Genomic DNA, 13,857 nt, shown 5'->3' on the forward strand with positions numbered 1-13,857 from the left:
AGCAGAGATCCTGTCAAGCATACACAAGGTGGTGAGGTAAAAGGAAAGACGTAGTGCAAGGTGAGAAAAGGACAGTGAGCTCAAAGGATGTCACTCCCTCTCTTTGTCCCTCTGTCCTTCTCTGGGTACTGTTACAGAAATAGCTCAGCTCTGCAGTCCCTCCATGTGTTCTGTAGAGGAGTTGGCAGAATCTTCCAAACACTGGTCAGTGACGCTCAGAGCTTGGACAAAGCCTCCCTAGCTGGATCATAACTACAAGCTACTGTGCATCCATGCCAGAAGCCTTGACTGTCCCAATGATGACTCACTCCTTTTGGGAAGCCTTATCAATAGAACTCTCATATTCCATAAACTGACCTCTTTCCCTACTCTCCTCTTCTTTTTTAGGGCCCTCTCCATGGATATAGACACAGACTATGAGCGGCCCAATGTGGAAACCATTAAATGTGTGGTGGTAGGGGACAATGCAGTGGGAAAGACCAGGCTTATATGTGCCCGGGCTTGCAATGCCACCCTCACACAGTATCAGCTGCTCGCCACCCACGTGCCAACCGTTTGGGCCATCGACCAGTATCGTGTATGCCAGGAGGTGGGCACACACATTCCCAATAAAAGTGTAAATGGAGTAACTAGTTTGTTTAGTTGTTTAACACAAGAAAAGTACCACTAAAATCAATGCAATGTTGTAGTGTTGGCATGTTTGTGAGGATATATGTGTTTGTGCTGTAGGTGTTAGAAAGATCTCGTGATGTAGTGGATGAGGTCAGCGTGTCCCTTAGGCTCTGGGATACATTCGGGGACCATCACAAGGACAGACGATTCGCCTATGGCAGGTGAGCCAATATTAACTCATTATATTACATATTACTCAATACACCACCTCACCTGCAGAACACATACCGAAGGAAAACTAGATACATAATGGCACTTTGCCAAGGTGGGGTATTCAAATACACAAATACTTTTCACATCAAAACCTTAGGTATAACAAATAGAAAATACCTGGTGTTGTTGACTCATGGAACAATACATAGGTCTCTAAGGGACTGAACAACCAAAATATGTATCCTCTGCTTTATACAGATCCTCACTAAAAAGCAATGATTAAAAAAAAGTCTTCCTTGTTATCACCCAGAGTTGATATTGTGTGCCATGTACTATTCTGGAGCAGGTGGTTGGCTCTCCAATTGAGAACAACCGGATACCAGAGAAAATAAATCCCCCTTTATATTATTATTCTGATGTGCTCTCAACTGTAATGGATTCTTGCTACACACATGTGCTTCCGACCCATCTACAAAGTTGTGTTGAAATCAGGCATAGTTCTTGGGTAAACTAATACTTACAAAGTAGCTCAGTGCTAGCTCAACAGACACAAACAAACCAGCCAACTAAAGGCTAAAGCAATACTTCTCACCTTGCCCTTGGCTTAGATAATTCCACACTGACCAGTAATTTAGCGACTATTTTTATATGGAGTGCAGTTATTACATTGACTTCAGTTATGGTCAAGCATTGAAGCTTTTAAATTGGGAGAAAAAAACTGCTGGGCTTCAGATCATTATGACATAACACAACAGTCAATCCCACACCAGCATGGCTACAGAATTTACAAGGTTTTTCTGTGTGACCAAACCACCAGCGCTTTTAGCTGAACTCTGCCCCCAGGCTGTTACATCCTTCCTCCACCAGACATGATTGGATCATAGCTTTATCCTCTTACTCGCTGTGCTTGGATCAAGGCTGCTTTATTGGCATGAAATGCAAAAGTAATTATGCAAAATCACCAAATACAATGTCAAATTACAGTGACAAATTTTGATTTCATACATTTCATGTTGTCTTATGTTCATAAAGAACACGAAGAACACATCTTTAGTAGGAAATTATACAAAAACTTTATTATACAAAAACTTTACTTTAAGTTAATGAGCGCAAACCCTCAAAACTGAATCTTTGAGCAAATCTTCTCTTTGTTATATTAATATTTATACAACATCTATTTACCCCTGTTGAAATAATTGGAAATGCATCATTTTCCAACTATCAAAAATGTTCAAAAATTACAGAGAAGCTATTGAATTGGACAAATGTATTAATAAGAATGAATTACTAGCAGAAAATCAGTACAGAAACAGCGCTCACATTTCAACCTACATGGCACTGATTGAAATTACGAAGGGTGCAGCTTCAGTATTTATGGACCTGACAAAAGCATTTGGCACAATCAATCACAACATCCTCATAACAAAATTTGAAAGGTAGGAATCAGAGATTGGTTTTGAATTGGCTCAAGAGCTACTTAGCTGACGCAAGCTAAGCTGTGGTGGAAGCAATATATAAAGCTAGGAGAACACACACCTGCGAGTTTAAATATTTTGTGTGGAGTACCCCAGGGGTCAATACTGTGACCAAAACTGTTCAACTTATATACATACTACGTATATCAATGACATCTGTGAATTTACGAAATTTGGTATTATTTGCAGATGATACTACTGCCTTTTGTTCCAGAGGAAGCACACAAGAGGGTCATATTAAAAAGATGGTTTGATCATAATAGATTATTATACACAAATACAAATAGACTGTGTAGACATTGAAAGGGTGTATGAAAACAAATATACAGTGAAGAAAATAAGTATTTGAACACCCTGCTATTTTGCTATTTCTCCCACTTAGAAATCATGGAGGGGTCTGAAATTTTCATCGTAGGTGCATGTCCACTGTGAGAGAGATAAACTAAAAAGAAAAATCCAGAAATCACAATGCATGATTTTTTAACAATTTATTTGTGTGATACAGCTGCAAATAAGTATTTGAACACCTGTGTATCATCTAGAATTCTGACCCTGAAAGACCTGTTAGTCTGCCCATTAGAAGTCCACCTGCACTCCATGTATCATCCTGAATCAGATGCACCTGTTTGAGGTCGTTAGCTGCATAAAGACACCTGTCCACCCCATACAATCAGTAAGACTTTAACTTGTAACATGGCGAAGACCAAAGAGCTGTCCAAAGACACCAGAGACAAAATTGTACACCTCCACAAGGCTGGAAAGGGCTACGGAGCAATTACCAAGCAGCTTGGTGAAAAAAGGTCCACTGTTGGAGCTATCATTAGAAAATGGAAGAAGCTAAACATGACGGTCAATCTCAATCGGAGTGGAGCCCCATGCAAGATATCACCTCGTGGGGTCTCAATGATTCTAAGAAAGGTGAGGAATCAGCCCAGAACTACACGACAGGACTTGGTCAATGACCTGAAAAGAGCTGGGACCACCGTTTCCAAGGTTACTGTAGGTAATACACTAAGACGTCATGATGTGAAATCATGCATGGCACGAAAGGTTCCCCTGCTTAAACCAGCACATGTCAAGGCCCGTCTTAAGTTTGCATATGACCATTTGGATGATACAGAGGAGTCATGGGAGAAAGTTTTATGGTCAGATGAGACCAAAATAGAACTTTTTGGTCATAATTCCAATAAGCGTGTTTGGAGGAAGAAGAATGAAGAGTACAATCCGAAGAACACCATCCCTACTGTGAAGCATGGGGGTGGTAGCATCATGCTTTGGGGGTGTTTTTCTGCACATGGGACAGGACGAGTGCACTGCATTAAAGAGAGGATGACTGGGGCCGTGTATTGTGAGATTTTGGGGAACAACCTCCTTCCCTCTGTCAGAGCATTGAAGATGGGTCGTGGCTGGGTCTTCCAACACGACAACGACCCGAAGCACACAGCCAGGAAAACCAAGGAGTGGCTCCGTAAGAAGCATATCAAGGTTCTAGCATGGCCCAGCCAGTCTCCAGACCTGAACCCAATCGAAAATCTTTGGAGGGAGCTCAAACTCCGTGTTTCTCAGCGACAGCCCAGAAACCTGACTGATCTAGAGAAGATCTGTGTGGAGGAGTGGGCCAAGATCCCTCCTGCAGTGTGTGCAAACCTGGTGAAAAACTACAGGAAACGTTTGACCTCTGTAATAGCAAACAAAGGCTACTGTACCAAATATTAACATTCATTTTCTCAGGTGTTCAAATACTTATTAGCAGCTGTATCACACAAATAAATTGTTAAAAAATCATGCATTGTGATTTCTGGATTTTTCTTTTTAGTTTATCTCTCTCACAGTGGACATGCACCTACGATGAAAATTTCAGACCCCTCCATGATTTCTAAGTGGGAGAAATAGCAAAATAGCAGGGTGTTCAAATACTTATTTTCTTCACTGTATTTCCTGCTAGTTCCCACACTTTTGACAAAAGTACTATATGTCAGAGTCAGTCTACCTCCAATCTACCTCCCCACTCGAATCTCTCACTTTATTTGGCAAGTCCAAAGTCACAACAACAACACACTACGATATTGCACAGCCATACTTGTGCAGAACAGTGTGCTGCTTTTTCACAATTTTTGGTTGATGCACTTTGGGTATGGTGCCTTTCTGGCTCCTTTTGGCAAGTGTCGCCAAGCAACAGACTGTGTATGTTTGTGCATCCATTTGTGTCACCAATTACATCGCCTTAGTTGTGTTATTCTATTCTTATTGAGTGTGTGTTTACCCAGTTGTCTGCCCCTCTGTTTGTGTGTGCACTTTGTGTGTATATTTCCACGCCTTCCCTAATGTTCAGCATGCTTTGTCAGCCTGCAGTCAGCTGATAAAGATGCAGCACCAGCTCAGCTGTTTTCTGTCTTGTCTGTCTCCCTGACGTCTGCAGCTGCATGCATCAACATCCTTCCCTCCTCCCATTTATGTCCATTCACTTGTTCATGGCCCAGTGTCTCACCTCTCTCTCTTCATTAACTCATGACTCAGCTCGCTTTGCTACCCTTTCTCACCCCTGAAACCGTCCTCCTCCTCTTATGGCTTTTTGTTGATACCAAAACTCAAAACATTCCATCAAGCAGTTCCACAGGCCTTATTAGGGATGGAATATTCTGGTTGGAAAACACACAATTCATTCTGAAAATGGGCTAAGCCACACTTAAACTGAGCCTCAACTATTGGATTTTTCAATCTGGGAAAATATAATTAACAAAGAAAATGTTTTCTTCTACCAATTAAAGCAATTTCTTACCCATCATTGTTTTTGTAAGCTGATTTTGAAGCATGCATGACATTTTTTGTTCTAGATGGAGAGCTATTATGTGAGAAAAGATTAATTTACATGGAAATATTTGTTCCCTATTCTGATATGACATATTATAGGATATATTTAATGTGCTTGTGTGTGCATGCCTGTGTCTTCTTACATAATCAGGGAACTGGTGACCTTTGTCATCTGAATGCACCACATAAACACATGCAACACTGGCAGGCACATTTATATCACATAATACCTGGAGGTAAATGATTAGCAGTCGACTGTATTTACAGTATCTACACAGCCTGTACACTGTATTCCTGAAAAGTCACTAACCTTTGAGTCAAATCAGTAACATAATGTAAGCCTTTTTGTAAACAAAGAATTTTACATAAAAATCACTTTCCCTGAAATTTGATCTACACAACAGACACTACATCGGCAGTACTCGTACAGTAATGCAATGGCACCAGTAGTACACTGGCTCAATCCACTGTGATAAGACTTGGCTGTGTGTCCATGTGTGATGTAATGGCTTGCGAGTGTATTATGTCAAAGGGAAAAGGAGCTTAGGTGAGATTACCAGTGGAGAGGTAAAGAAGCAGTGTGTACACAGCAAAAAAAAAGGCATACTTGAACACAGGACAATTTGTTTGATTTACACAAGTATGTCATGACCAAATAAAGTGCATACGCTTGGCAGCTGTGGAATAAATGTTCATGTAGATTAACCAACCAAAATGTATATAAAAATACCCGTTTATGTTCAGCTAATGCTAAAAATGCATATACTGTATTTCTGACAGATACACAGTAGATGTGTATGTCCAATGATACTGTTTGCAGAATGCGGCACTGTAAGCCTTGTACTTGTGTTACTAAATGATCGGAATGAGTGACAACAGCTCTATTAAACAATAGCTTCAAGCATGTACGAACATGGCGCTGATATATTAAGATTGGAGATCAACCAGAGGTATGCGTCTGATATATTTTTGTGTGAATGTGTTTGTCTCGAGATAATTACGGCCCTTATTTTGTAGCTGTATCCTCGGGGCCTTAGGAGAGAACAAGATGGGTCAGCCAGATCAGAGGACCTAGATAGGCGCCGCACATTTCTCAATGCCACTGTCATGTACCCACAATTCCTTGCAGCCGGAGCTTCCCCATTGTGCAGATTTTTTGCACAAACTGACGATGCCCAGCAGCTCAGTGGTGTTCCCCTCGCTCCATCAAAGGTTGCATTGACTCATAAAGCAACTCTTACCTGCCATCTTTTTCCTGTCTTAACTCTGATGTCAGTTCTGTTTAAGTAGAAAAAGCAAAGACCATTTTGAATTTTCTTTCCCTGCCCTCCAGGTCAGATGTCGTGGTGCTTTGCTTCTCTCTAGCTAATCCCAATTCCCTTCGCCATGTCCGCACCATGTGGTTTCCGGAGATCAAGCACTTCTGTCCACGGACACCCATCATCCTGGTTGGCTGCCAGCTGGATCTCCGCTATGCTGACCTGGATGCAGTTAATCGTGCACGCCGACCCCTTGCCAAGTGAGAAGCCTTCTATATCCGTCCTTAATGGACTGATTCTCATCTGAATCTAACTTTTTAGGACTTTTTAGCGGTTTTAGGGGAGTAATCCACCATCATTTGCATTGCATTACTATCCTTAAAACCTTAATAACGTCATCATTTTTTCTAACCCACAGACCCATAAAACCAACAGATATCCTTCCTCCTGAGAGAGGCCATGAGGTGGCAAAGGAGCTTGGGATACCCTACTATGAAACCAGCATAGTCGCCCAGTTTGGGGTTAAGGATGTTTTTGACAATGCAATCCGAGCTGCTCTCATCTCCCGTCGTCACCTACAGTTCTGGAAGTCCCACCTGAAAAAAGTCCAGAGACCACTTCTACAAGCACCCTTCCTGCCTCCCCGCCCACCACGCCCGATAGTGGGAATTCCTGACCCTCCTCCCACTGACGGCGAGGGCCCTGATTCTCTCTTCTGTCACCCACTTTGTGCAGATGTTGTTTTTCTGCTGCAGGGTGGCACCACTCGTGTTTTTGCACACAAAGTTTATTTGGCTACTTCCTGCTCCAAGTTCTACGACCTCTTCACTCTTGATCTGGGTGCAGCCTGCATGGGAGCACAGGGGGAGCCGGACAAAAGCAAGGAAAGCTCTGACAGTGGAGAGGAAGATGAGATGAGTAGAAGAGGAGCCAAGGAGCAAGCTGGGCGCACCAAGAGCCTGGACATTGATAAAGACGGAGTCGATGGCTGTGTACGGGGCCTGAATCGACCCCCGCTGCTCCAGCATGGCTCGCTGCGGACTTCCCAGAGTGATAATGCACTCCCCTCTCGAGCCCAGTACTCTGCAGGAGCTCCTGGGAGTGGCCGGCCACTTTCGGGATGGGGAAGAGGGTTCTTGAGTGTTTGTCTGGAACATGTTGATGACCCCATGACTGGACGCCGTCGGCTAATGACCGTGGTAGTCATGGATGCACTCATACAGGAAGAACCATTCAAGGTGATGGACTTCAAATTCAGTTTGTATTAGATTAACTGCAGATTATACATTTTTAGGTACAATTGAGTTGCACTCTCACCACTCTGATTCAGCTAAGACATACTAGTACAGTGGAACCTCTGTTTTCGTCATTAATCCGTTCCAAAAGGTCAGACGAATACGGAAACATACATAGAATAAAGAAAATGTACAAGAATTTGATGTTTAAAAAGTACGAGGAAGTTGCACACAATACTTATTATAAAATGCTAAGTCTAATCACTCTTATGCTGACCATTAACTCTTCATTCTGGTGAGTACATTGTCTGAACTGACTCATTATCATACTCTTTCTGTCAGCGATTAACCCGTAAAACCCGCTATTTATTCTTCACAGATAGAGTCATCAATGTTTGGATGGGTTTTTTTTTTGCACGCTCAATTTTCGTGACTATTGTGGCCATACCATAACCGAGTCCTGTGAAAACTGGGAAATGTGAAAACTGAGGTTCCACTGTATATTTGAGTTACTTGTGTTGTCCCAGTGTACATCAGTGTACATATAGGGAACAAGGACTGGTGTGTTGACCAAGTATTTCCACTTCTGCTGCAACATATGATGCAATGTGCCCTTTAGCTGTTTAGTATTAGTTTCTTTCCTTTTGGTCACTGTATGCTGTATACTAATTTGTACATCTAAGTCAAATCTGAAGGGGGTATCGTGGCGCATGGGCACATTGTCTTGGATTGGTCTAGTTTTGTTCGATGCTGCAGTTAATACTTAATTTGATGTTCTGACCTGCTCTTGCTCAGGCAGTGCTTCAGTACCTGTACACCGGCAGCCTGAATGAGGGTCGAAGCGACCTAATGCAGGTGGCCACCATCGCAGAGCTACTTGAAGTGTTCGACCTGCGGATGATGGTGGCCAATGTACTCAACAGAGAGAGTTTCATGAACCAGGAGATAACCAAGGCGTTCCATGTCCGCAGAGCCAACCGCATCAAGGAGTGTCTCAGCAAAGGCACCTTTGCTGGTAATCTTCTGTGCCGACTCTTCTATTAGCATTGGTGTTTTTACAGCCGTTTTCATGGTTACATCACTCTTTGCATGTTTGACGAAAGTGATTAAGAGTGAATGTGATGACAACTCCAGGCATTCTCTTTCAGACTTAAACAATGTACACTCAGTGTACATTTGCCACCATTCTATTCTGTATTTACGAGAGATGCACAATATTTTTTTCAAACTGATACCGATACCAACAACTTCATGCTTCTTTAGATCGATATGATACCGATAAGCGATAATATTTTTTATACAGCGTCAGGTGACATGATCTGACACATTTGCAGGTTAAATAAAAAGCAAATAAAGTAAAAAAACTAAAATGTGTTTTTATTTTTAGAAAAGTACATGTAATGCCATTCTGTTTCATTTTGTTTTGATAAACTTTTCCACAATGAAAGCGCAATGCTCGCCGGTCCAATTCATGGCAGCAACTGAAAAAGAAACGAAAACAATGGCACTATATGAAAAAAAATTGCATTATATGTACTTTTCGAAAATAAAAACACTTTTTTGTTTCTTTACTTTATTTGCCTTTTATTTAAACTACAAATGTGTCGGATCATTTTGCCTGACCCTGTACTGTATGTAAAAACTGTAGTTTGTGCACATCTGGAGGTACGAAGTACTTGAACAAATTTGGATGTGACCAACTGTACCTGTTTATTTCTCCTAATCAAATACCATGACATTACTCCAACCATACCACTACTATCAGGAGAACCACAGTATAGAGCAGAGGGAGCCTCCTGCTGTGGCTCAGCAAGGTGCACTGCATTAAGGCACACACTCCGAGCAGTCGGTGTGACGCCACGGGGGTCTCTCGCAAACCTTTTGCACTTTTCAAATGTTGCAGCGATGGCGTTTCAGGTGGCTGATAAGCGGTTTTAGTGTGCTCAATGTTTGTTTGTTTTTCTCCTAATCCTGGACCATTTGGTACAATGCCATTCTTCTTAAAGTGAATATTTGTTTACAAGTGAACTCCAGGAATTTTACGACAGACCGTTAATGTCACAGGCAGGAGAAAAAAAAGGAATGCTTGATTTGCTCACTTGCACACTACGGTAATCTCGCCGAATTGGAGTGTTATTTAAAAATTATCGGTTATCAAAGCTATTTGTATTGTTATCGGATTATCAGTATGACATCATAATTCCCTCATATTTGCCCGATAATTATCTGTCTGATAATTATCGTGCACCCCTAATATTTACCATTTGATTTCTGCAAGAGTGGGCATTTTGTTGTTTTCCTTGTATTTGAAGTCTTTTTAAAGTCATCAAAGGACATGACGACTGTCTGCCACTTCTTCAGTCTGCTTGGTTGTCTTGTCTCGCTCCTTGTGTGCCTCCTTTGTCTTTGTGTGGTGTTGTCTGCCCCCCAAGCTGTTATGTTTGCATGCTCTCAAAGCCAATGCCATGCACCCATCCACTGTATCTCAAAACAGCTTGTCTCCCATTCACTTGTGTTTATTCTCAGTTGTCCACTTCGTCATAATGGGAGTCCTATGGATAGAGTTAATGGATATATTGAATAGTTACATATTAGTTACGTATTCATACATAATTTGTGTCCGTATTGAATTAATAATAGGCAAAAATAATTTCCTTTAAGGTAGATGCCATAATGAAATTACTACAGTACATTAGCATAGTTGTTTTGATCCCTATCAACACAAGTCCTATATGTGATTTATTCCATTTCCTTTACTTTACATCTGTTCTCCTTCCCTTACTCTTTGTCAAAAGCTGTTTTGTCCCTCTGTCAATTTATCTCTCTGTTTGTCTACATGTGTCTATGTCTCTCTGTGTGTGTCCGTTTGTCTGTCCTCTCTTGCTCTGTCTGCCTTGTCTGTCTTTCCCCTTCTGTAGCTTGGGCTTCTGTGGCATTCCACCAGATGAATGCTCTTTTCCCACCCCGGTTTTAGATGTGGTGTTCCGGTTAGATGATGGCTACCTCCCGGCGCACAAGCCCCTGCTCATTTCCAGCTGTGACTGGATGGCTGCCATGTTCCGTGGATCTTTCATGGAAAGCTACATTGAGGAGGTGAGGTTAAAAAAAGGCTGAAGAATGGAGATGTTTGTCACATTTAATCAGTCACTCATCATGTTAATATTTTATTTGAGTGGATATAACAGTGTGTAGTCTCGGGTGAACCATTGCTATTACGCTAATAAGTGAAGTAAGACCAAGTGAATATTTGTTTAATGTGCAGTACTTTCATATTATATGCATGGATTTTATTCCACACCCATGGTTGTGAAAATGAGATTTAATGCAAAAAGTTCATTTTTTCTTGTCGCTGTCTTGACTGTGTTCAAGTGCGTGACAGCATCTTAACTTTCATTCCAATGTTATGGGAGTCATATTTTAAACTCGAGCGGAGCATCCATCCCATCTGAGGAAAAAGAGTCTTAATGTCAGAAATTGTGAGAGTAGCATGTGATCAGCCAGCGTTGTTCTATTTTTATTCCTATGTCACACTTCTTTGTAAGTATTTTTACTTTCACACGTTTCACTGTTCATGTTGTTATATGATAACATGACTTTACATGATCTGTGAGAAACACTGTTTCAATCCTTGGGCATTCTAAACTTCAGGAAATTGTCAGTATAATTGTTAATAATAATGATAGAATATTTAATTTGTTAAATTGTGATTTAAATTTATTGTGATTTTAAAATTAGCATTTGCATAAACTGAAAAAGGTTTGATAAGATTGACAATATTATATTGGTCTGGTCAGAGGTGTGACTTGTCAAAGTGGGCACACCTCGAATGTTTCGCTGTGTGGTCTATAGTATCTATTATAGTACATTATAATACTTGGGTTTGTGAAAAAGTATTTTTCTCTGAAGCATCTTTTTCCGCTGACTGATTTTCACATTGTATGCTGCTTTGGTCAACCGTTTCGTCATATGTTTTTTGATTACCTGGCCCATACAATAGCAGGTTAACACAGCACAGAGTATCTGTCAATACAGTGCTGGCAGGTGTTAGCCATAAATGCCCCATTGCTGTGAATGTGACCACTCATTAACACTCCCTGAACCTCAGCTGGGGTTCTCGAGACCACCCTGGTCTAAGTGTTGTGACTTTCATTCATAACGAAAGGTCTGACATTTTCTTAATTGGTTCTAGAAGTAGAGGTTGAAGAGGGTCTCAGTGGGTATACTAGGAGTGCTTCCGGTAGGGTTCAGGTGGTCTTTTGCATCATCATCTTTCCAGCCTTGCTTCCTGGGATGAGACTGCATAACCAGTAATTAAAAACAGGGCTACTCATTTGTATGCATTTATTTATATAAGTCTGAATAGTGTCTCATGTGAGCAAGTCTTATGAGTTGAGTGTATATAGTACATAAAGAACTGGACGATTCCCGGTGGGAGACATAACCTTCAAATATTTTCTCCAGGATATATGTAGTAGTGATGCTCTGTCTATCTTGTATAGTTTTCACTGCATGTATGTTAATTTTGTCACATACCCAGGTGTCCATTCCCACCACGACTGCAGCATGTATGCGAGGTGTGTTGGAGTTTCTGTACTGCGGCATGCTGACACCTTGTCCTTATCTGGAGTCCATAGAACTAATTGTGGTGGCCAACCGTCTTTGTTTACCACGCCTGGTTGCCCTCACTGGTAAACACTCATAGTGGAAGGTGGGAGATGGCGACAAACAGCACGCACTTACATCCTTTTATATATTTGTGCATCCTCAGAGCAGCATGCAGTTGATGAGCTCCTGCAGTTGGCAGTAAAAGGAGTGGACATTGATGGGCAGGTTTTGGCATACTTGGAGCTGGCACAGGTCAGTTACTGCCATCTTTCAAACATGCATTAAAAAAAAATCAGTGACTCTAGATATGGATGCCAAATGTTCTGCTTCCCCCCATTTTCAGTTCCACAATGCCAAGCAGCTATCAACCTGGTGTCTCCATCACATCTGCACTAATTACAACAGCATCTGCCGCAAGTTTCCCAAAGACATGAAGGCCATGTCTCCAGGTAAACACTTATTGTCTTTGCTGAGATATCAGGAGGCCAAACCATTTCTGATGCTGTTTTAGCAAAAGCAAACGTGAGCTGCTGAGTGACATTTTCTCACAATATAATTAACAATAATAATTGCCTGATAGTTGCTAGGCTACAGCTGGTCTAGTACATAGTAATATATACAAAATCTCTCATGTACGGGTGCCACGAGAGTTCTAATTTTTATTGTCTTGCAATAACAGGGCAGCCTGAAGCCAATCAGACTGTGAACTATGGCATTGCCACTATGAATGATAATAAATGCAATATGGTGGCTCCGTAGACATGTGCTACATATTATTGGAACCATACATTAAGTACTTTAGACACACCTACGTATCTTGCTATTGCCAGCATCGGCAAGTGACATGTGGATGTTTTTTCATGTGAGTAAAACAGCTGCGGCATGTGTTAATATCCATACAGAAAGTTGAAATTTGCATAATCAAAACATGTAAATGTTTGGACCTGTCTGCAACCTGAATTACCACATCGACATGAATAATGTCAACACTGGATCTGCTCAGAGCAGGTGTCCGATTATAGGGCACTGTGGCAGCCACATCAGGTGGTTCCCTCCACTCTATAGTCTGGTCCTCTGTAGCGGCGCCAAGCCTACTTGGAGCACATGTCTGACATGACCATAACTCCACTTCTTAACACACCTGCATTTATTCGGTAATTAAATTAATTACATTAATTTATTTGGTCAACAAAAGTGAAGGTGATTGTGCAGCAGTTACAAATTCCCCCTACTGAGGGACGAATAAGGGCATATCTTATCTTAATGCCAGTCCGGAAGCTCCACAACGAGAAAAAACTCTCTTCAAGTGGAAAAAGACCCGAAATATACAAGGCAAATACCAATGTGAGTTTATAAAACGCATTTTGTCCTAGGAAAGCGTTTCATTGATGTTTGCTGCCAGGGCACTGCATTGATGTCAGCCTCCCTCTGGGCTTCTCTGGCTCCCTTTATTGGACAGAGGCAGCATTGCAGAATTAATTAATTTTGTCACTTAACAGTAACATTGCACAGCAACCTTTTTTTAACAGTCTTGCAAAACTGTCACAAACTAACTCTTGAGAAACACTTCCCTCAAGCATGTCATACATCCATTTTCACCACAGCTTCACCACAGCTGATGGACCCACCAGGTCCATCAGATGGAGT

At 41.5% G+C, this 13,857-nt stretch overlaps 1 protein-coding gene across 7 annotated transcripts in view; it reads left to right on the forward strand.

The window, feature by feature from the left end:
- rhobtb4 (Rho related BTB domain containing 4) overlaps positions 1-13,857 on the forward strand; it is a 56,923-nt gene that overhangs the window by 38,352 nt on the left and 4,714 nt on the right. For 4 of the 7 annotated variants that reach the window (XM_058070382.2, XM_058070380.2, XM_058070381.2 and 1 more), the window contains 9 exons: positions 388-589; positions 730-833; positions 6,445-6,630; positions 6,789-7,608; positions 8,401-8,620; positions 10,580-10,698; positions 12,143-12,293; positions 12,374-12,462; positions 12,554-12,659. In XM_058070382.2, coding sequence (XP_057926365.2) covers positions 398-589; positions 730-833; positions 6,445-6,630; positions 6,789-7,608; positions 8,401-8,620; positions 10,580-10,698; positions 12,143-12,293; positions 12,374-12,462; positions 12,554-12,659 — 1,987 coding nt within the window. In that variant the 5' untranslated portion in view covers positions 388-397. The remainder of the gene's footprint in view (positions 1-387; positions 590-729; positions 834-6,444; positions 6,631-6,788; positions 7,609-8,400; positions 8,621-10,579; positions 10,699-12,142; positions 12,294-12,373; positions 12,463-12,553; positions 12,660-13,857) is intronic. The other 3 variants (XM_058070384.2, XM_058070385.2, XM_058070383.2) reach the window with 1 other exon arrangement.

This window comes from Doryrhamphus excisus, linkage group LG3 (assembly GCF_037039965.1).
Source record: "Doryrhamphus excisus strain RoL-2023G ecotype Guam linkage group LG3, RoL_Dexc_Guam_v1.1, whole genome shotgun sequence".
NCBI lineage: Eukaryota > Metazoa > Chordata > Actinopteri > Syngnathiformes > Syngnathidae > Doryrhamphus > Doryrhamphus excisus.